This window comes from Ovis aries, chromosome 2, assembly GCF_016772045.2.
Source record: "Ovis aries strain OAR_USU_Benz2616 breed Rambouillet chromosome 2, ARS-UI_Ramb_v3.0, whole genome shotgun sequence".
Classification (NCBI taxonomy): domain Eukaryota; kingdom Metazoa; phylum Chordata; class Mammalia; order Artiodactyla; family Bovidae; genus Ovis; species Ovis aries.
Genome location: NC_056055.1, coordinates 66,018,730 through 66,040,741, shown reverse-complemented (window position 1 = coordinate 66,040,741; position 22,012 = coordinate 66,018,730). Strand labels below are relative to the sequence as shown.

Genomic DNA, 22,012 nt, shown 5'->3' with positions numbered 1-22,012 from the left:
AGGAACTACAGGCTTCATTCACTCGCACAGATGAGAAATTTTTCAGTAGGATTGTATGGAGGTGAGAGGAAAGTTTCTAAGGGCCATCAGAAGAAGGCTTTTTGTACTCTACTCATTACCAGCAAAGTCCAGCTGGTTAATAGTATATTATAAGTAGCCCCAGGGCCTTTGCTTGGCCTTTCAAAGGGAAAAATTAGTGACTACAGGACACCTGAAGGGTAGTTCTAGCTTATGACTTCCTGTGAGATGAAGGAGTGGTACTCTTATTTTTTAACCTCACTTTATAGATTTTTTTGAGTATGTCCTATGGACTTTGGCAAAGAATTGAGACCAACTGGTAGGTGGGTATACGTGTCTGTGTGTGTGTCTGTGCATGTACATGGGGTAGGGGAGGTCCCACCGCCTATTCTTAACTTTTGGAATGAAAACATCATTTTCTGGGAACCCGGTCAAGGGTTCAGAATTGAAGCTACCTTGGAAAGAGTTTGTACAGGGCAAAAGAACAACCACCTGGTTAGGATTAAATGTAACCTCCCTATGCCTCATTTTTTCATCTATAAATGGGGATAACACTATTAATAAAAATAATAATAGTAAAATAATTACTTCATATAATTTTTGTGAAGATAAAGTAAGCTAAGACACATAGAAAGCTCAGATTAATGTCACACACTTAGTCATCACTAAACCTTAGGTACCATTACTTTGCCTGACTCTTTGCGACACCATGGACTGTAGCCTACCAGGCTTCTCCATCCATGGGATTTTTCAGGCAAGAGTACTGGAGTGAGTTGCCATTTCCTTCTCCAATTAATAATAATGATTATCAAAGGATCTGAGTTCTAATTCTAGCTCCTTACCAACCACTCAAGATAGTTCTCACCTCCTTGTGTTTCAACCTCATTTCTAAATTGGGAATAAACCTACTAGACCCAAACCAATTGACTTTCGCCCACCCCCATCAAACTGGATGATGAATGTGAAAAAGTATATTACAGAAAATAAGTGTTAACAGAATGGAATGTATATTTATGTTGAAGTCTGTTTTTCTGAGGCTTTTTGAGCTATGCTTATGCTTATGTGTCATACTAGAAGTGGCAGTGATACACTGTATCAGGAGCTAGTAAATAAATAAGCCTTTCATGATCGGTTGGATGGCATGGAAATGAGCTCCCCAAACGTGAGGAGCACATGGAAAAGTACAGGTGATGGCATAAATCCACACAGCATGGGGGGAAAGCCTAGAGTTCCACTATCCCAAAGCATTATGTCCGATGAAAGCATCTAAAACCACAGAGACTGGCAATAAAACCGCAGTTGCATTAGAAGCAGAGAAGTCTCAGAGTTAAAAGACAAACGCGCACACCATGTCCAGAAATGAGGGGGTTCTGACAGGGACAGGAATACTCCGGCAGCTCATGCAAAACAGGCACTTTCTAATCACAGGAAGCAGTCAAGACAGGGCCTCCGACCTGCAGTCCAGAGGGTTCTTACCTTTTTGACATCCCTGACCAAGTGGTACAATGTGTTTGAGGGCCCATGTCTCTGAAAACAATAAAGAAGAATCAAATGGTTTTGCTAGTCAGGGGCTCTCACTGGCAAGGAAAGAAGGATCTGGAGGGAAGGGTTTTGGCTGGTGGAGGGGCAGTTCATCAAGATGAACCTTGTTCTAGTTGCTCAGTTGTACCTGTCTTTTCTAAACAAACACAGGGGCAGGTTTTTGGATTATGGCTCCTCAAGAAAAAGCATTTGAGGTTCTAAGTTCAAACTTTGCAAAACAGGCCATCAACGCTGATGACAGCTGGGTCAAAACATCATTCAAGAGGCTAGCTGTGGAGCAGGGGGAGACACAAGGGCCAATTTAGTGCTTTAGAATTACACTTTGGCACACTGCCAATTGCAACTTGTTTATTACACATAATGAATGAGAAACTGGCTAAAGCAGGGCTTGGCAGACTTTTTCTGTAAACAGCCAGATGGTTAATATCTTAGACTTTGTGGGCCAAACAGTCTTCATCACAACATTCAACTCTGCCATTGTGCGAAAAAAAAAAAAAAAAGTTTGTTTGCTTAAGGTAAGACTAAAATGAAGTAGGCGGTTTGCTATCCTCTTGTCTTTCAGGATAGGAATTCCAGATGAAATAGAGGATGCCTAGTTAAATCTGAATTTCAGATAGACAATGAATAATTTCTTTTTATTTGTTTTAACTTTCATTCATTTTATTAATTCTTAATGTTGAACTGTTTTTTTCTTGTCATATTGATGGTCTATTTTGTAGCTCTCTTTTGTATTCATGTATTTTTTATGTATCAAATTAAAAGCTTTAAATGTAACTAATCTCTTAATCTTTTGATTTACAACTTCTGTTTTTATGTTTTCGCATCTTTTTCTTTTTAAATAGAGGTATAACTGACATGTAACATATTAGTTTCAGGCATACAGTGTAAATGATTTGTTATTTGCATATGTGGCAAAATGATCGTTACAGTGTCTCTTTGGTATCTGTCGCCATACATAATTCCCAATTTTTTTCTTGTGCCAAGGACCATAAAGATCTACTCTCTTAGCAACGTTCAAGTATGCAATATATTAACTATAGTCACTGTGTTGTACATTACATTCTCATGACTTATTTTATAAATAAATTTGGAAATCTGTACATTTTGACCAATAACAATGAATAATTTTGAGTATGTCTCATGCAATAATTGAGACATACTAAAAATTATTTGTTGTTTTTCTTAAATGCACATCTAACTGGGAATTCTATATTTTTATTTGCTAAATCTGGTGACTGTATTGGAAGATCTTGAACAGTGACAGTAAATTCTTAAGCACTGTTGGAACACATTCAAGTATTCAAGACAATCCCTGTGTACTGCCTCAACTACTGGCCCCTTCAGGCGGACATACTCATCAGAACTCTTTTTCCACCGAAGGATACAGTATTCTGTAGGGATTAAACCTTCAAACTTTGGAGTCAGAAGGCTTGTCTCCAAACCTGGCCCTGCTGCTTACCGGCTGTGACCATGGGCAAACTGCTTAACTATGTCTCAGTCTTATTATCTCTAAAATGAGTATAATAATACCACTTATCCAGTAGGGTTTTTGTTAGGACTAAATGATGAAGTGTTTATAAGTGTTTCTATAACTATAGCACTCAATAAATGTTAGCTATTCTTTCACTGAGGCTATCCATTGTCCCATAATCCTTTTCAACAGAGTACTCCAGGGATAGTTGATTACCATTGACTGGAGTGATGAAATCTCTTGGCTTTTCTTGATCTATAACTTTCCTACTTACTTCTTTTCAGTAGTTGAAATAAATCACCCGACTCCCTTGATTCTCTATTCATATGAGGGTCATTCAATTCTGTATTTTAATTTATTGAAAACCCCATTATTCTTTCCTCCCCAGTTTTACTGACATGTAACATTGTGTAGCAGAGACATTACTTTGCCAACAAAGGTCTGTCTAGTCAAGGTTATGGTTTTCCCAGTGGTCATGTATGGATGTGAGAGTTGGACTGTGAAGAAAGCTGAGCGCCAAAGAATTGATGCTTTTGAACTGTGGTGTTGGAGAAGACTCTTGACAGTCCCTTGGACTGCAGGGAGATCCAACCAGTCCATCCTAAAGGAGATCAGTCCTGGGTGTTCTTTGGAAGGAATGATGCTAAAGCTGAAACTCCAGTACTTTGGCCACCTCATGTGAAGCATTGACTCATTGGAAAAGACTCTAATGCTGGGAGGGACTGGGGGCAGGAGGAGAAGGGGATGACAGAGGATGAGATGGCTGGATGGCATCACCGACTTGATGGACGTGAGTTTGGGTGAACTCCGGGAGTTGGTGATAGACACGGAGACCTGGTGTGCTGTGCTTCATGGGGTCGCAAAGAGTCGGACGTGACTGAGCGACTGAACTGAACTGAACATTGTGTAAGTTTGAGGTGTACAATGTGATAATTTGATGCTTGGATATATTGTGAAATATCTATGGCAATAAGGTTAGTTAACATATTCTTTAAGTCAGTAATCATTTTGTTGTTGTTATGTGAGAACATTAAAGATCTGAATCTCATAGTAAGTTTCAAATATAAAACACTGTACTGTGAACTACAGTCACCATGCTATACATTAGATACCTGAAACGCATTCATCTTGTACTGAACATCTGTACCTTTTGGCCGTACCTGCTCATTTCCCCCATGCCTCAGCTCCGGTTTTCTGAGGAACCTCCATATTGTTTTCTGTATTTGGTTCCCTTGTCTAACATTGGTTAACTATATGCATGGGATTATTGCTGGGCTCTTGTTTGTGTTTCATTGGTCTATATGTCTGTTTTTATGCCAATATTACTGTTCTGATTACTGCATGTTTGTGATATAGTTTGAAATCAAGAAGGGTGATGTCTCCACCTCTGTTCTTCTTTCTCATGACTGCTTTGGCTATTCAGGGGCTTTTGTGGTTCCATGCAAATTTTAGTATTTTTTTTTTTCTTTCTATGAAAAATGCCATCACAATTACATTGAATCTATAGATGGTTTTTAGTAGTATGAACATTTTAGCAATATTAAGACTTCCAATTCATGAACATGAAATAGCTTTCCACTTATTTGTGCCTTCACTTTCTTTTATCAGTGTCTTACAGTTTTTGATGTATAGATCTTTCACTTCTTTAAATTTATTCCTAAGTATTTTATTATTCGCTGTTAGTGTATGTAAGTACAATTGATTTTTGTATGTGGATTTGGTATACTGAACTTTACTGAATTTATTAGTTCTAACAGTTTATTTTTTTGTGGAGTCTTTAGGATTTTCTGTATACAAGATGCTGTCATCAGCAGAGAAATTTTACTCCTTTTCAATTTAGATGAAAATTTTTATTTCTTTTTATTTTCGTGGTCTTATTTCTCTGGTCAGGGCTTCCAGTACCAAGTTGAACAGCAGTGGTAAGAGTGGGCACCATTGTCTTGTTCCTCATCTTAGAGGGAAAGCATTTGGTCTTTCACTAATGAGTATGAGGTTCAGTTCAGTTCAGTCGCTCAGTCATGTCTGACTCTTTGAAACCCCATGGACTGCAGCATGCCAGACTTCCCTGTCCATCAACTTCTGGAGCCTGCTCAAACTCATGTCCACTGAGTTGGTGATGCCATCCAACCACCTCATCCTCTGTTGTCCCCTTCTCCTCCTGCCTTCAATCTTTCCCAGAATCAGGATCTTTTCTAGTGAGTCAGTTCTTTGCATCAGGTGGCCAAAGAATTGGAGTTTCAGCTTCAGCATCAGTCTTTCCAATCAGAACTGATTGGACTTCCAATCAGTCCAAATCAGGACTGATTTCCTTTACGATGGACTGGTTTGATCTGCTTGTAGTCCAAGGGACTCTCAATAGCCTTCCTCAGCACCACAGGTCAAAAGCATCAATTTCAAAGGCATATATGGATTTGTCATATATGGCCTTTAAAATGTTGAGGTGTATTACTTTCATACTCAATTTGTTAAGAGTTTTTGCCATGAAAAGGTGTTGAATTCTGTCAAATATATTTTCTGTATTCATAGAAATGATCATATGGTTTTTATATTTCTTTCTATTAATGTAATGTATCACATTTATTAATTTGTACATGTTGAACCATCCTTGCACCTAGGGACGAATCCCACTTGTTCATGGTGTATGATCTTTTTAATGTACTTCAATCGGGTTTGCTAGTATGTCATTGAGAAATTTTGCATCTATATTCATCAGAGATATTGACCTGTAGTTTTCTTTCTTTTCTTGCAGTGTCCTTATCTGGCTTTGCCATTATGGTAATGCTGGCCGCATAAGTTTGGGAGCATTCCCTCCTCTTCATTTTCTGAAGAATTGGAAAATAATTGGAGTGAATTCTTTAAATGTTTGGTAGAAGTCACCTGTGAAGCCATCTAGTCCTCTGCTTTTCTTTGTTGGGAGGGTTTTGATTCCTGATTCAATCTTATTATTTATTACTGATTTGTTGAAGTTTTCTGTTTTTTTTTTTTTGTGTGTGTGTGTGTGTGTGACTTGGACTTAGTAGGTTGTATGTTTCTAGGAATTTATCCAATTCTTCTATGTTGTCCTATTTGTTGGCATATAACTGTCCATAGTAGTCTCTTGCAATCCTTTGTGTCTGTGTGGTATCAACTGTAATGTGTTCTCTTTCACTTATAATTTTATTTATTTCGGTCTTCTTTTTTTCTTGGTAATTCTAGGGAAGGAATTATCAATTTTGCTTATCTTTTCAAAATATAAACTCTTTGTTTCATTGATCTCTTAAATTGCTTTTCTAGTCTCTTTCATTTATTTCTGCCCTGTATTATCTCCTCCCTTTCCCTAACTTCAGACTTTGTTTACTCTTGTGTTTCTGCAAGGCTGCAAGGGCTGCTGGGCTTTTCAACAGGTCTAGCAGCAGCTGGGGGCCAGAACAGGCAGCAGTGGTGGCTGGAGTCAGTGGTACACGCACACATTTGGCTGTGGGGACCAGCTGCAGGTGCCTGTATAATGGTGGGAGCCAGGTGCAAACATCTATGCAGCGTCAGAAGCCTGGGCTAACAGCAAGGGCTGGGGCCAACTGCAAGTGCGTTGGCAGATGCAGGGCCCTGGCTGCCAGCATGCATTACTGTGGCTGCAGAGTGTTACCTTGAGTGCATGTAGACCAGTGTAGGCCAGTGACAGAAGTCTGGCCAGTGGGATGCAGGGGCACAGCTAAGAAGCTCTTTGAAAGCAATCCTAGTATGCAGGCCAGTAACAGAAGACAGGGAGGGAGCTGGGCCCACAAGCAGCCTTAGAGGCTCTGACTGTTGGCATGCACCCCTGTAGCTGCAGGGTTTCCCCATGGCTGTGTGCATGGGAGTAGAGGCCAGTGAAGGGAGCAGGGTTGGGACGTGCAGGTGCGCAGCTGGAGGGGCCAGCTGCAGGTGAGCCTGGTGGTGCAGGTGAGTGTCAGGAGATAGGTCTGAATCTGGGCCCACACGCAGCCTTGGCTGCCGGCATGCACTCGTGTGGCTGCAGGGACTTACAGTTCTAGGGTCTTGTACTCCCATGGCAGTGGTGCTGGCTGTCAGCCCAGCCGTGTGTGGGTACCTGGCTGGAGGTGCTAGCTTTCAGAGTGTGCACAGTAGTTGGGGACAGTTGTGGGGGTCTAGACTGGGTTCTTAAAATTATGTAGCCACAGAGGCTTGGGCTGGCCACTGGGGTAGACCCTAGGATCCAGCAGGGTTGAGAGGGGAGGGTGTGGTGAGGGGCTCCGGTGACTGGTGTCTATGAATGCAAGTATCTGTAGAGCAAAACCCAGTGAAATCTGCAGGGTTCTGTGGAGGCTTTGCTGGCCATTGGTTTCTTTAGTAGTGAAAGCTGCCAGGGTCCTCTACAGAGCAGGTCACTGGGAACGGTGGTCACTCAGCTGTCAGCCTGGCTGATCCTGTGTTCCCGGCCATCACAGAATGTCTCAGATTTGCAGGTCTCTTGGGAGGGTGAGTGCTTTGTGTGGTGCTCTGAAAGGCTCACCACTCTCTTTTCCAGAGGGGGGAACTCCTTCTAGCTGAGGAGCTTCCTCTTGGCACTGAGCAGCGCCAGCCTCAGGGGACAGGGTGATACAGGCACAAAGAAGCTGTTCTTCTCTTTTTTGTGTGGTTATTTTCAGATTTTTTTTGTCCCACTGTTTTGCTGAAGTTTTCTTAATTGGACTCCTGAGCTCTCCTAGAGCTGTCTTTGTTGTGAGTAGCTGTCTAATTGCTGATTTTTGTGGGGGAACAAAGGCTGGGCCTCCACTCTGCCATTTTGGCCCATTATTACTGAAAGCCTCAGTATGCTGAACTGGAAAAGTACTGTAGAGAAAACAGAAGTGTGGGGCCACTCTGCTAAGTTGTTTTCTACTTCCCGCAGTGGGAATCTTACAGAGCCAGGGTGGCAGCTGCTAATCCCTACCTCTGGCTGGGGAGAGGTCAATAAGCTCCATCTCATTAGTGCTGAGGGTGGTGGGACAAAGAAACACTGTGACAAATGAGGGTCTCTGAGAAAGACGTTTTGGTTCAATACTGGCTCCTTTGTTTTACTTAGAAACTTTGAGATCTTGAATAAGCCAATTCTCTTTTTGGCCTCAGTTTCTTCATCTATAAAATGGAGGGAAATAATATCTATTCTTTAAACTTCATTGGATTTTTCTGACTATCAGCGCAGAGCTGATGTACTTAACTCACTGAATACTCTCAAAAACTTCATGGATAGCAGTTTTTCTTTTGATTACTTCTTGATATCCCCAGTGAATGAATCAACAAATTGTTATAAAACAAAGCAACAAAATCTTCCCGGATAACTCCAAACAAGAAGTTTTTACATTTTATCCTGTTATACTGCAGTGAATGAACTTCATAGTGCTGAGGATGACAAGATGGTACAGGATAGTTAACTGGCCTCCTTTGATGGTTGGAGTTAAATCAGTCCTGCTCTGCTGATTGCCTCACACACTGTGGGTTTCCAGAATGAAGTATGTTCTAATTTCCAGAGCCTTGTAGTTTTGCATAAGGACCTGAGAACATTACCTTTTGGTGATCATCTAACTTTCTGCCTCTTAGATGCTGACAACTGAGCAGTTAAAACAAGTGGATTTCTGGTGACTTGGTGTTTGTTGTCTAACGGAGCATTTGTGGAATATGATCCATGCATTTGGAGGGGAAGGCAGGGACTCACATTCATGTTGGGGGCGGGAGAAGGTAAAACAAAAAAAAGTAGAGAAAATAAAAAGTGCCTTAGCTTGGTCCTACCGTATTGTACAATTCCTCTAGTCTGGAGATGGTGAGAAAACGATGCATGCTTACTCCATTCTCTATAAGTAATTTCACAAAATCCACTCTGTCCAGAACTAAGGCATCCAACATGGCTTGCTCCAGAGACCCCACCTGCAAATCAAGTCACTGAGTTAGTCTGTCCTAAGGTCTAAGGATGCAATTTTCTGGCATTTTCCTGAATACTTTAGAAATGGATGTCTTTGACATCTGGTAAACCTTTAGCACCTCCAAGAGCATGCTAGCAAGAGTATCTCAATTTCACTTTTGGGACACCACACTCTCTCCTGTATTTTGGGGCTTGTCTTTGCAAACAAAACACAGGGCTTTCTAGTTCTAAAAGCTATGTTTTTTCCTCTCTAAAACTTCTTTGTTCTAGATTCTGAGAAGGTTCAGGGTTTACAAGCCTTTTCCTCTCCCAGCTCTCTAACCAAACTTCTACAAAACCACTAAAGTGCCAAAGTGAGTATTTTGCTATCTTCATTTTCATCTTCCTTAGGCTCTAAATCAGATTCCTGACTGACTCAAGAAAAGGATCTAATAAATAGACCAGAAAGTAGACTGTTTTTTTCTTTTTCTTTTTTTAGCTAAGTATCCTTACCTTGCCTCCATCTTGCCCATTTCTACAGGGAGACCCAGTAACTATTTAGGTCATTTGGTCTGTTTACTAGGGTTTTATTTAATTCCTTTCACAAAATTTCTCAGAGACTCTGTGACAAGTCTTTCTACACTAGTAATCCACTGGCACTAAAGGAAGCCAGGGATTCAATCCCAGGCAGAAGCTCTCTGGGACAGAGAGGGTTGAAAAAGACCTGTACACGGTGTGTTTTTCTTCAGTGATTCCAGGCACAGGAATCAAATTCCAGACTGCTGGCTGTGTCCCGGGGATACAGGCATACACCAGCCAATGGCCAATTTTCCAAGTTTTTATTTTCAGTAGACCCAATTGAGGGAAACAAACTAAGAACGGTTATATAAAGCTTTGGTTGCCTCTGTGTTGTTCTTGGGTACAGGGAGGACCTGTGCTCAGCCTCCAGGACCAGATGGCACCTGCACGTGGAAGCCTGCAAATCCTGCATCCTGTTGTGTGACCCGGTCCCACACCAGCCTGGGGTGCCATCACGTGGCAGCAGCAACCTCCAGGACAACCAGAAACAAACTGCTAATTCCACTCCTTTCTTAATTTTAATTAACACAATTTTGTTTCATATATGTATTTTCAGGCATATAAAAGAAATAGCATTAGTTGCAGCTAAACATTGCTACCAAAGGCCATGCGATAGAGATGGAAATGTTTGGAACATTTGGTGTTGTACCACCAGGTGGCAGTGTTTTCCTAACTATAAGAAAAGGAGCCGAGGACCGCTACAAAGGAATATTTCTACCTTAAAGAGAAAGCAGTAGTTTCTGGAGTCGCTCTCAGAGATACCTTAAACAAATACCCTTGCCCAAGCAAGTGTGCTTTTCAGGGGTGATGACATATACTCTACCGGCCACTGTTGCCCATAAATAAAGATCTGACTGCGGGCGATGTCGACTCTGTTCCAGGCTAAAGCTAAGCTCAGTTGGTCTGGGGCTGAGGCGTTGGCTCCTGCATATACAAAAGCAGAAGAGAGAGAGAACACAGTCAGTTATTATACCAAGAAGACCCGCTGCATCACTCTCCAATCCACCTCCTCTTCCTGGAAAGTAGACTTGGGTGTATAGTGGAGGTTCTCAAACTTGGCACTATTGCCATTTTGAGCAGGATAACTATAGCATCTTATACATTGTAGAATATTTAGTACCATCTCTGGACTTAACCCAACAGATGCCAGTATCACCGCCTCCACCAAGTCATGACAATCAAAAATGTCTCCAGATGTTGCCAAATGCCCCCGGGGTAAGGAAGACACTAGTAACCTGATCACTGCTCTACGGTTTTTCTAATCAAGGTGTGGCCCCTGGGGCAACAGCAGCCGCACCACCTGGGTGCCTGCTAGAGATGCAGAACCTCAGGCCCCACCCCGACCTACTAAATAAGAATCTGTACTCAACAAGATCCCGGGTGATTCCTGTGCACGCTGATGTTTGAGAAGCGTTGCTCTACAATATACGTTGTTTCCGCTGGCCAATCACAGGTTTCAATGATTTGGATTGTATATTGCATAGTGATGGTGCCCTCCCCAATTCGTGAGCCAGCTTTAACACTCTACTGAAAAAGAGTTAAGATCTTTTAAGAGAAAGGCAAAAAGGTGGCTGAGGTTTACTTTGATTTGTGAGTACAAACCACTGAATAACTTCCCAGTTTCCCATTTTTCTCCACACTCTGTCGCTAGAGCTGCACTATCTACAGGTGACGTTTTATTTTTAGATTTACTTATTTTTTATAGGGCTTCCAGGTGGTGCTAGTGCTAAGAACCTGCCTGCCAGTGCAGGAGACGTAAGAGACCTGGGTTTGACCCCTGGACCAGGAAGATCCCCTGGAGAAGGAAATGGCAACCCACTCCAGTTTTCTGGCCTGGAGAATCTCCTGGACAGAGAAGCCTGGCAGGCCACAGTCCAGGCTAGAGTCAGACACAACTAAAGTGACTTAGCAAAAAAAGCAAGTTTATTTTACGTTTGGTTGTGTTAGGTCTTTGTTGCAATGCATGGGCCTCTCATTGTGGTGTTTCTTTTGTTATGGGGCATGGGGCTGTAGGCACCCAGGCTTCAGGAGTTGCGGCACACAGGCTTAGGTGCACTTAGGCATATGGAATCTTCCCAGCTCAGGGGTTGAACTAGCGTCCCTTGCATTGCAAGGCAGATTCTTAACCACTGAACCACCAGGGAAGACCCTATACGTGACTAATCTGCTGCTGCTGCTGCTAAGTTGCTTCAGTCGTGTCCGACTCTGTGCAACCCCACAGACGGCAGCCTACTAGGCTCCCCTGTCCCTGGGATTCTCCAGGCAAGAACACTGGAGTGGGTTGCCATTTCCTTCTCCAATGCATGAAAGTGAAAAGCGAAAGTGAAGTCGCTCAGTCGTGCCCGACTCTTAGCGACCCCATGGACTGTAGCCTACCAGGCTCCTCTGTCCATGGGATTTTCCAGGCAAGAGAACTGGAGTGGGGATGTGACTAATCTAAATTAATTAAAATTAAATAAAATTAAAACCTTAACTCCTCACCCATACTAGCCACACTTAAAATGCTCAGTAGCCACATGTGGCTGGTGGCCTTTGAATTGGAATATGCAGATACAAAACACTTCCAGCATCACAGAGATGGTCTACCGGGACAGAGCTGGTCTAGGTCAATGCACCTTGTCCAAAAATGCAAACTGCCAAGCAGCTGGATGTGAGACTGCGGATGGTTAGGTGGAGAGAATGCTGGGTTATAGTCAGAGGATCTGAGTCTGCCATTTGCTGCTGTGTGGCACTGGACCTCTCTAAACCACTGTTTTATCATCTGTAAAACAGGGACAATAAGAGTTATCCCGTTTACCCAGCTGAGATGTGACACTGAGATGAGATCATATAAATGAACTCACATGCAAACAGGGTTATTTCAATTCATTGATATCGTCGGTGTGTTGGGCATGAGACATCCCTAAACATGCGCCCGACTTCATGCTGCTGGATGTCCCCTGTGCCACCAGGGGAGCAGCATAAAGAGGTAACGCTGTCCCCTGGCTCAGAGGCTTTGGATGGCAAATTTGGCACATTCACATATTATCATATGTAAAGTCCCAAATAATCCTTGGAATTGGGTCTTACTGTCTCCATTTGACAGATGATACTGAGGTCCAGAGAAGTTAAAGATCAAACAGCTACCAACAGAGGAGAAACAGAATAAGCATCCATAATGCCAGGGGCGAGATTCAGAGTCACTGCTGATTCTGACGTTTGTGAAGGAAGGAGGGATAGAAAATGCTGATGTTGCCCATTGGTCTGGGTTCTTTGGCAGCAGAAGCCCAAAGCAAGAAGCTGGGGATGTGGCTGCTGTGTCAGTGACTCCCAGTCTCTGCTGTACATTAGGATCACATGTGAATCTTTTAAACCATCCCTTTGCCTAGGTCACGCCCCAAACCAATGATATCATAGTGCCTTGGGTGGCAACCTAGAAGCTGATAATTTTTAAGTTCTCCAGGTATTTTCAATGTGAAGCAGAATTTGGGGACAACTGTGCTACATGCTTCTTTTCCCTGCTTACCCTGACCTCTTCCCTCTGGGCTTTGAGATAATGATGTGAAGAACTAGGCAAGCGTTCTCTAGATGAGCCCTTCTCAAATTTGAACATGCATACAAATAAACTGGAGAGCTTTTTAAAACACAGATTCTTGGGCCCCACCTCTAAAGATTCTGATTTAGTAGGTCTGGGGGTGGGACCTGAGTTTCTGGATTTCTAATTAGCTCCCAGGTGATGCTGCTGATATAGGGCCACCCTTTGAATAACAAGGCCCTCGAGAGCTTTGGTGCTGTGTTCCTTTCCCAAGTCAAAGGGTATTTCTGATTCTGGTGTCCTGACATTGACGGGTTCAGTAGAAATCACATACTTGTACTAAATTAATTAGGAATTATACTAACTGGACTGATTAATATTAATTCAATTTACATAGGAGTTTTTCCATTAAGAAAAGTATTTCTTGTCTCCTCAGACAACGGCAGGAACTGTAAGCTCATACCAGGGTAACTGACATAAATAAGCAATGAATAGTAATATGTCAGAATGTACTGTCAATATTTTGAAGGAGAATAAAAAGTGAAGGCTCACTGGAATTGCATTTGGAAGAGCAGCGCTTTATGCTACCTCCAGGTAAGGAAGCTTAGCTGCTCTGTTGGTCCTTGCTGACCTGCTGTAATGGTTTAATCATTTCCTTTGCCATTTGTATGCCGCACATTTGTATGTCACCCAAGTCAATAGTAGTCACACAAATCTGAACAAGAACACACAGCAGAAGCAGTCACTGAGGTCAGCATAAGCTGCCTGAATGTAATTGGATAAGTGTCAAGTGAAAGCACAAAACAGATGAGTCTTGACTTTTCAAAAACTGAAAATATATCACTCAAGGACAGTCCCACATGACAGTTTGGATCAGTGGTTCTCAACTAGGGTAACCAACCATTCTCGTTTGCCTGGTACTGTCCCAGCAATTTCTACATCCTGGGAGATGCCTTAGTCCTGCACAAACCTGGATGGCTGGTCACTCTATTCTCAACCGTGGTTGTACACTGACATTTTCTGGAGAGTTTTAAGGAATCATGCTGTGATGCCTCTTCAGAGACTCTGATTTAACTGGCCCTGGGCATTGCAGTTTTTAAAAGTTTTTAAAGAGCTTTTAAGAACTAGAGGTTCTTAACCTTATCTATATATTAGAACTGTGAAGACAAGGTTAAGAACCTCAAGTCTAAATAATACATCATCATTCATTCACTCACTTGTTCGTTTATTCATTTATTTATACATTCAAAGATACTGACTTCATGCCTTCACATGTGGGAACCACTATGCCAGTCTGAAGATCAAGGTGAATAAGACAAAATTCTTTATCTTGAGAGCTTATATTCTAGAGATGAACAGAAGTCTATAGTTAAAATACACTATTTCATGCAATCATACACTTACCTGCTCAACAGATATTTACCCAATAACTTTGGTGCCAGAAACCGTTTAGCACTGAATGTCTGATAGTGAACAAGATAGCTAAGGTCACTCTTTTCTACTTACTTTTACTACTGGAGGTGTGACACTCAGAAAATAGATAAATAAGCAAACTGTTAAACAGCATACTTTCAGAATGTATAAGTGCTAGGAAGGAGCAGTATGATTCCCAGGTTATACAGGACCTATGTATACATGAAAAGTTTGAGTTATTCCAAATCAATGTGGCAGTACCATTCAGGTGACCCATTTCACATGACGCCAGGACAAAAGTATTGTGCCAGTCAGCTGGAGTGATCTGCTGGCTAGGCTGCCCTCCTGAAACCAGGGCTGGACATGGAGCCATTGGATACCTCATAGCACAACTCTGAGAGTTCTTTGGGGCATCTGATTGACCCTGTGTAAGAAATAGAAGTTTCAAAAATGCCCTGAAGTATTGAAATTGGTCTGGGGTCTATGCAGGCCTAGTATGGGCTCAGTCCCCACCCTCCCTCTCCCTCCTGCCCATCATACTGCAGCCCTAGTTGGTTCTGGATCCCAGATGACCATGGAGAAGGCCCTTTAAAACATAGGTCTAAGGATGGTACTGATAATGATCAGGGTGGTGGAGCTGCTCTGTTAAAATGAGTGGACAGGAGACTTGCCTGAGAGTAATAACACTTGAACAAAGACCTAAATGATTAGAAAAAGCCATCATATGAAGAACAGGTGGGGGCTGGGGGGACATTCTAGGAAGAGGAAACATCAAGTGCAAAGGCCCTGCTATAGAAATGAATACAAGCAGGTATAAGAATTAAAATATGGTTTTATTATTTCCTCTTTTTTCAGGTGATCAGGGAGGATTTAAATGCATAAGTAATGGTCATATGTAGTTTTAAAGGATTAGTTCACTAGAACAAATGAGATGAGGAAAGGTATTCTAGCCAAGGAAATAGTGTATGCAAAGACTGGGGAGTTAAATAGCTCAGTGAATTTGGAAAATTGATGGGAAGACACTGAAGATTCAGCGTTTGGGGTATAGTATAAGTTAGAAGCAGAGAAAGATGAAGCTAGAATAGAAGCACTTATAAATGATATGGAGTATTGTTTTATCCTTAAGTCACGGAGAAACCACTAGAGGACTCTATCAGAAACAATGCAGTCAGATTTATGTCTTAGGAAAATCACTTCAGGAGAAGTGTGAAGAATGGACTGGAAGAGCATTGGGAAAGAGTGAAGAGAAGCAGTTAGGAAAGTTTTGCAATATTCTAGGAAAGGTATAATGAGAATCTGAAGAGGCATCTTTGATGGAGGGATATTTAGAAAGCAAAACTGATAGGCTTTGGTGAAGTTTAAAGTGGGAGGCAAGAGAGAAAGAGAAGTAAAAGGTGATCACCTTGTCTCTAGCTTGGAAGCCCAACTGAGATTGGCAATGCAAGATTAACACAAGCATTTGGGGGCAGAAAAATCCATTCTTGCATATGTTGAGCTTAAAATGCCTGTGGTATACCCAGGTAGGAAATGATCAGAGGCCACGAGATATTGAGGTCTGGGGCAGGGCACGGGTCACGCCTGGAGAAAGAGAATTGGGGAATATTAGCATGAAGGAGACAAGAAGAAGAGTGCAGAGGATGGGTAAATGAATATCAATAATACTTAAAAAGTACGAAAGTAAAGCAAATTTTTAGAAAGAAAGTACAAAACTAAACCAAACCCCCCAGAGGGATAGGAAGAGAACCAGCAGTCATAGTGCCCTAAACTATGGAAGAGAGATTCTCAAGAAAGAGGGAATGATCAACAGGCAAAGCTGGCAAAGAGGGCAAGTGAAAAGACTGGCCTTTCCTTTCCATAATTCTTCTCATTACTGGGAACCAGCTTGTGTATCTATTAGTCTGGTACTTATTTCCTTTACCAGGATGTCTGTAGGAGGTCAGGGACTGCGTCTCCTTTATTCACTGTTGTATTCTTAGAGTCCAGAACAGGGCTTGGCACATAATAGATGTTGAATGACTATTTGTTTAATGAGTAAATGAACCCGAAAGTGAGCCCTGGATTTGTCAATTAAGAAGTCCTTGATGAAATCAGCATGTGTGCCTTCAGTAGAGTGTGGGAATGGAAGCATGTACCCAAACTCTTCCCTCAAGGAAACTGCAATCTAATAAGCATGAAGGTAGAATGAGAAAAAAAGGACAGATATGACCAATATACAAAGCACTATATCAAAGGACATGGTGGTAAGTGCTGTGAAATCTATACAAATAAGTCCGGGGCACTTGCTGTCAGTCGAGTCAGAGCCTCCTTAAGGAGGAAGTAGAATTTGCTGAGAGAGGGGATGGGTGAAGGAGACTTGGATAAATGGAGTTTGTGGTAGGCTGATGGTGCCCTCACCTCCTAAAGATGTCAATGTGCTGATCCTGGGAACCAGTGAAGCTGTCACTTTATATGGCAGATGAATTTTGTAGCTGTGATTAAGTTAAGATTTTGAGATGGGAAGACTGTCCTGGATTATCTGGTGGGCCTAAGGCAATGGAATCACAAGAGTTCTTACAAGAGGAACACAAGGGGATCAAAGTAGTAGCAGGATATGTGAAGGCGAAAGCAACAGGTTGGATTGATGCAAGACTGATGTCAGGCAAGAACCACAAGTAGAGGCGTGAAGTCCGCCTCTGGAAGCTGAAAAAGGCAAGGGCATGATTCTCCTCTGAAGCCTCTGGAAGGAATATAGCCCTGAAAACATCTGACTTTTAGACCTCTGGCCTCCAGAAGTATGAGTAAACTTTTGCTGTTTCAAGCCACTGAGTTTATGATAATTTGTTATGGTAGCAATTCTCAGATTGTAATGTGCATATGATATACCTAGGGATCTTGTTTAAATGGTAATTCTGATTCAGCTAATCTGCAGTGGGGCTCACAGTCATGTTTCTCTAGACAGCATGCATTAGCTCTCTCTTGTGATCAGGATAAATTAGTGCCTGTATATGTACCTTCTCTCCCTTTCCTTTCCTCCACTGTTCAACCTTAGAATATTAGATTATGTTTTTATGTTTTACTCTGTGCTGTCAAATACGATTATATTTCTTTTTACTAATACTTGAGCTGTGTCTCAAGTTATATTCCTTAGGCAAAAGGGATATTATATTATACTGGGCAAAAAGCCTAGCAATTCTACCTTCATCCTTTTTTCCTTCACTGAGTTTTTTTGTTGCTGTATTATTTTTACCTTGTTATGGCAAGTAATATTTATATTCCTGTCTGTTACTCAAATTCCTATTTTTATCTTAGTTCTCTTAGGATTTAGTATCAATGCTCACAGTGATTTTACCAACCAAACATCTCTTGGTTGGTAGCTTGAATTCTCTAATATTTTTTTCAAGAGGAATTGGAGAGAAAAGCATTTCCAAAGTTCTAGACTGTTTTGTTTCTTTTAGTAGTCATTACAGTTGAATGACATCGGTTCAATATAAAATCCGTTCCCCTGTTGTGTCCTGGCATTGAATGATACTGAAAGAAGGTCTGAAGCCAGCTTGATTTTCACCTCATAAAAGACTTGATTATTTTTCCTGGAGGCCCAAAGTAGCTTTTATTTTTCTTTGAAGTTCAGTAACTTTACTAGGATTTTAAGTGTGGGTGTTGAAGATTCAGAGTCCATTTCCACCCCCGCCCCCGCCCCTGGCATAAAGTGGCCCTTTCAATATCCACATCAAGGTTTTAAAATTCTTTAATAAAAAATTATTAAATTATATTTTTAAATTATGTAATTATATTTCAAAATATTTGTTTTGATCCATTATTTTGGTTTTCTTCTCTGGAGTTACCAGTTATGTTTATGTTGGATCTCTCTTCTATCTTCTATAAATATAACTTCTCTTTAATCCCAATTAACTCTATTTAATTTCATTTTTATTTCCCTCATTTCTAGTCTTTGCATCCAGCACTAGGTTTTTCAAAACGTATATTTGATCTTGTACTGGTTCTCATTTCTTCTGCAATTCTGTGATCATTTTATTTCCGCCCCCCCCGCCCCCCACACTTCACTCCTGAGTGCATTTTATCTCCTCTTGCTGCCTCATGCACTCTCACCTGAATTTTGGTATTCCAACTCTGAAGTATTTCTTCATGGATAAGTGCTTCATTGAGACTTAATTTTTTTAGAGTTCATGGTAAAATATTTATTCATAATGTTCATCTGTTCCCTGAAAACATTTTTTTTAATAGAGTATTAGTCTTCTGTGAACACATTTTGCTCTTTTGTTATTTTTTTCTTAGACTATATCTGTATGCTAATTCCTTTTTTTTTTTTTTTGTATGTATCATTTAGTGAGTTGGGTCATAAAAGGTCCAGAGTAGCACTGAAGGTTAGTTATTATTTGCAGTTGGAAGGTTTTCTTCCCAGCTTCACTGAAGGAAAATTCCCTCGGGTTGTCTGAATGATTCTGCACGTGGCTCAGCTCCTCTACTCATGTGTACTAAGTCAGGATCAGGAAAGTCTCCTACCACCGTCCAACTCACTCTCATTCTTACACTTTCTGTTCTAGATGAAGGAAAGAACTTTGTACCTTAGGGTGTTCCCCACACCTAGTAATTACAATTTTGTTGCTGCTGTCTGAGGACCGCCACCGCTGGTTCCTCTCACCCCAGCTTTTACCCTTTCCTCCCACAGATGTCCCACATATACAAATATTTTGGAATCTTTCCTAGTTCACCAAAAATGGAGTTTCCTTATTGTTCTCTTCCTCTTTCATTATTGATTTTTGAAGCTTTCTAGGAAAAGAAGAGAATGATAAGTTTATGTTGCCATGCCTATATTGGAAGTCCTGAAGGATTTTATAGGTACAAGAGTGTTCTGATCAGATCTTTGCATTCCATACTGAAGATTAGAAGATGGACAAGAATACGTTCACTAAGAAGCAGGAAGATTCCTTAAAAGGCCGTTGCAATAATTCAGGTCAAGAGTCCTGAAGGCCTAATGATGCTGAGCAAGGAAGAAAAAGAAGAAGGAATAGCCATGAAAGACATTACGGTGGCTAAAATGTCCAGAATTAGCAAGAATTTGCATGAGCAAGAGAGGAAAAACCTTGATGAAGGCTCTGAACCTTGATAATCAAAAGGATGGCTGCTATGTGAACATAAAAGGTAGAAATCAGCTTTGGGGGGAAAGAATATTTTTATTTATTTCTATTTATGTTCATGACAATTAATTTAATTGAATTTGACTACCAGAGGAGTTATCCATTAGACAATTAGTAAAGGGAGCAAAGAGGGAAGTTAGGGTTGGAGATGAATCTGGAGATTATTCATGTAGATATGTGATTTAAAGTCATGGTACTTTTTACATTTGACAGAAGGCAGAGTGAAGAAGCAAGAGGGTCTAATGAAGGAGATAATGGAATGGTAAGAAAGGTAGAATATTCAGTATTTCTGACATCAAGGAAAAATAAAAACAAATATATATATCCAAAGAATGTTCAAACTACCACACTTGCACTCATTTCATATGCTAGCAAGATAATGCTAAAAGTCCTTCAAACTAGTACATGAACTGAGAAATTCCAGATGTGTAAGCTGGATTTAGAAAAGGCAGAGGAACCAGAGGTCAAATTGCCAACATCCACTGAATCACAGAAAAAGCAAGGGAATTTCAGAAAGACATTTACTTCTGCTTTATTGACTATGCTACTGTGTGGATCACAACAAACCATGGAAAATTCTTAAACAGATGGGAATACCAGACCACCTTACCTACCTCCTGAGAAACCTGTATGCAGGTCAAAAAGCAACAGTTAGACTGGTTCCAAATTGGGAAAGGAGTATGTCAAGGCTGTATATTGTCACCCTGCTTATTTAACTTACATGCAAAGTACATCATGCAAAATGCCAGGCTGGATGAAGCTCGAGCTGTAATCAAGATTGCCAAGAGAAATATCAATAACTTCAAACATGCAGACGACACTACCCTAATGGCAGAAAGTGAAGAGGAACTAAAGAGCCTCTTGATGAAAGTGGGTTGTAAATAGAAGTGTGGACTCTCTTTGGGAGAGTTTACAAATTTAAAAGGTTAGGTGAGTCATCTGACTTGGATACTTAAGTATGATCTTGCTTGATGGTCTTGGTGGTGGGAGGAGGGGGCAGGAGGTACTGACCTTGCAATATTTTAGTGCCGTGATTCTGTGATGTATAGGATGATGATGCCTATCCCTATATGGGTCAATCAACATTTCTTCTTGCTAGGGTCTTTGGGCCTTTCCTTGTCTTATCTAAAGAATCTTGCCTGAATTAAATATTGTTCTCAGGGATTCTATTCATTTCTATCAATTTACTTTACCTGTAAGTTTTGCAAGTAAATGCAATATAATCTCAGTTAATGAAAACCCACCATTCATTCAAAGATTTCAGATTTTCTGTGTACATGGAAACCACAAAGATGGAAGGAAAGTGGCTGAAAGGCCCTGTCATGTGACTTGATTGCTAGGATATACCTTCACTTATCTCCCGGAGCAAAGACATCACCTACCCTGGTGAGGCTCTCTTAGGAATGTGGTTGCTACATTGAAAAACAAACAAACAAACAAACAAAAAACAAATTAAAGGCTTGAAACATAAAAAGTATGTGAAGTCTGCAGACAATCTATTCTTTGCTCTATTTTCTTGCTCTGAACGATAACTATCTCCTCTTGGTAAAAATAACTTTAGGTAGACTCTCAGGAGAAAGTTAAAAGGACTCAGGAAAGATTGGATTGACTTTAGCTGATGAAATTCAGAGTTGGCTTATAAGAGGAAACCAGGCAGCTGAGTGAAAGAGTCCTTTGAGGGGAAGATGGGCTTTTGCATCTTGATTTATCTTTAGTTAATAAGAGAGATAATAATAACTAATGTTTCTTTCATGCTTAGCTTGTGCCAGGGACTATTTCTAAGTGTTAAAGTATTGAATTCTCACAACAAATGCTGAGGTTCCATTATCTCCATTTTACAGTTGAGGAAACAGAGGCATAGAAACTCGTCCAAGGTGAGAAGGCTGGTTTGTTCAGAGATTAGATTCAAACTCAGACAATCTAGTTTTAAGAGCTGAGCATTTTTCCTGATTCATAGAAATTTTAAAAGTTTTATGAAACTCATCAGATCTACAACAAAAAGGGAAATAGGCAAACAGGCTTTTGCTTCCTCTATCACAAAATAACCCACATCGCATTAATGAAAGAAGCCAGAATATTCTCTAATGCCCTATGATTAGGACCAAAACTGCTGGTTAAATGTTATCTAAAATTCACACATCAACTTTTAAAATTCTTCTTATTTGTTTTTGGTTGGTCAAGCCATATGAGCTTAAAGTTTTATTTATTTAAAAAAATTTCCCCCAGTTACACTGAGATATAATTGACATTAATGTTAATATTAGTTTTAGATGTACAATATAAATTACTCTCATATAGTAACACATATTTTTCTTGTGATGAGAACTTTTAAAATCTATTCTATTAGCAACTTTCAAATATAAAACAGAGCACTGTTAACTAAAGTCACCATGCTATACACTACCTCCCAAGAACTTACTTATCTTATAACTGGAAGTTTATTCCTTTTGACCACCTTCACTCATTTCACCTACTCCCAACTCCCA

The 22,012-nt window shown here is 40.8% G+C and overlaps 1 protein-coding gene across 10 annotated transcripts in view; it reads right to left on the bottom strand.

Moving 5' to 3' along the window:
* The window catches only part of TRPM3 (transient receptor potential cation channel subfamily M member 3), a 599,217-nt gene that overhangs the window by 99,503 nt on the left and 477,702 nt on the right, over positions 1-22,012 (bottom strand). For all 10 annotated transcript variants that reach the window (XM_042243350.1, XM_042243355.1, XM_042243351.1 and 7 more), the window contains 3 exons: positions 10,288-10,388; positions 8,777-8,911; positions 1,495-1,545 (listed from right to left, as the gene is read on the bottom strand). In XM_042243350.1, coding sequence (XP_042099284.1) covers positions 1,495-1,545; positions 8,777-8,911; positions 10,288-10,388 — 287 coding nt within the window. The remainder of the gene's footprint in view (positions 1-1,494; positions 1,546-8,776; positions 8,912-10,287; positions 10,389-22,012) is intronic.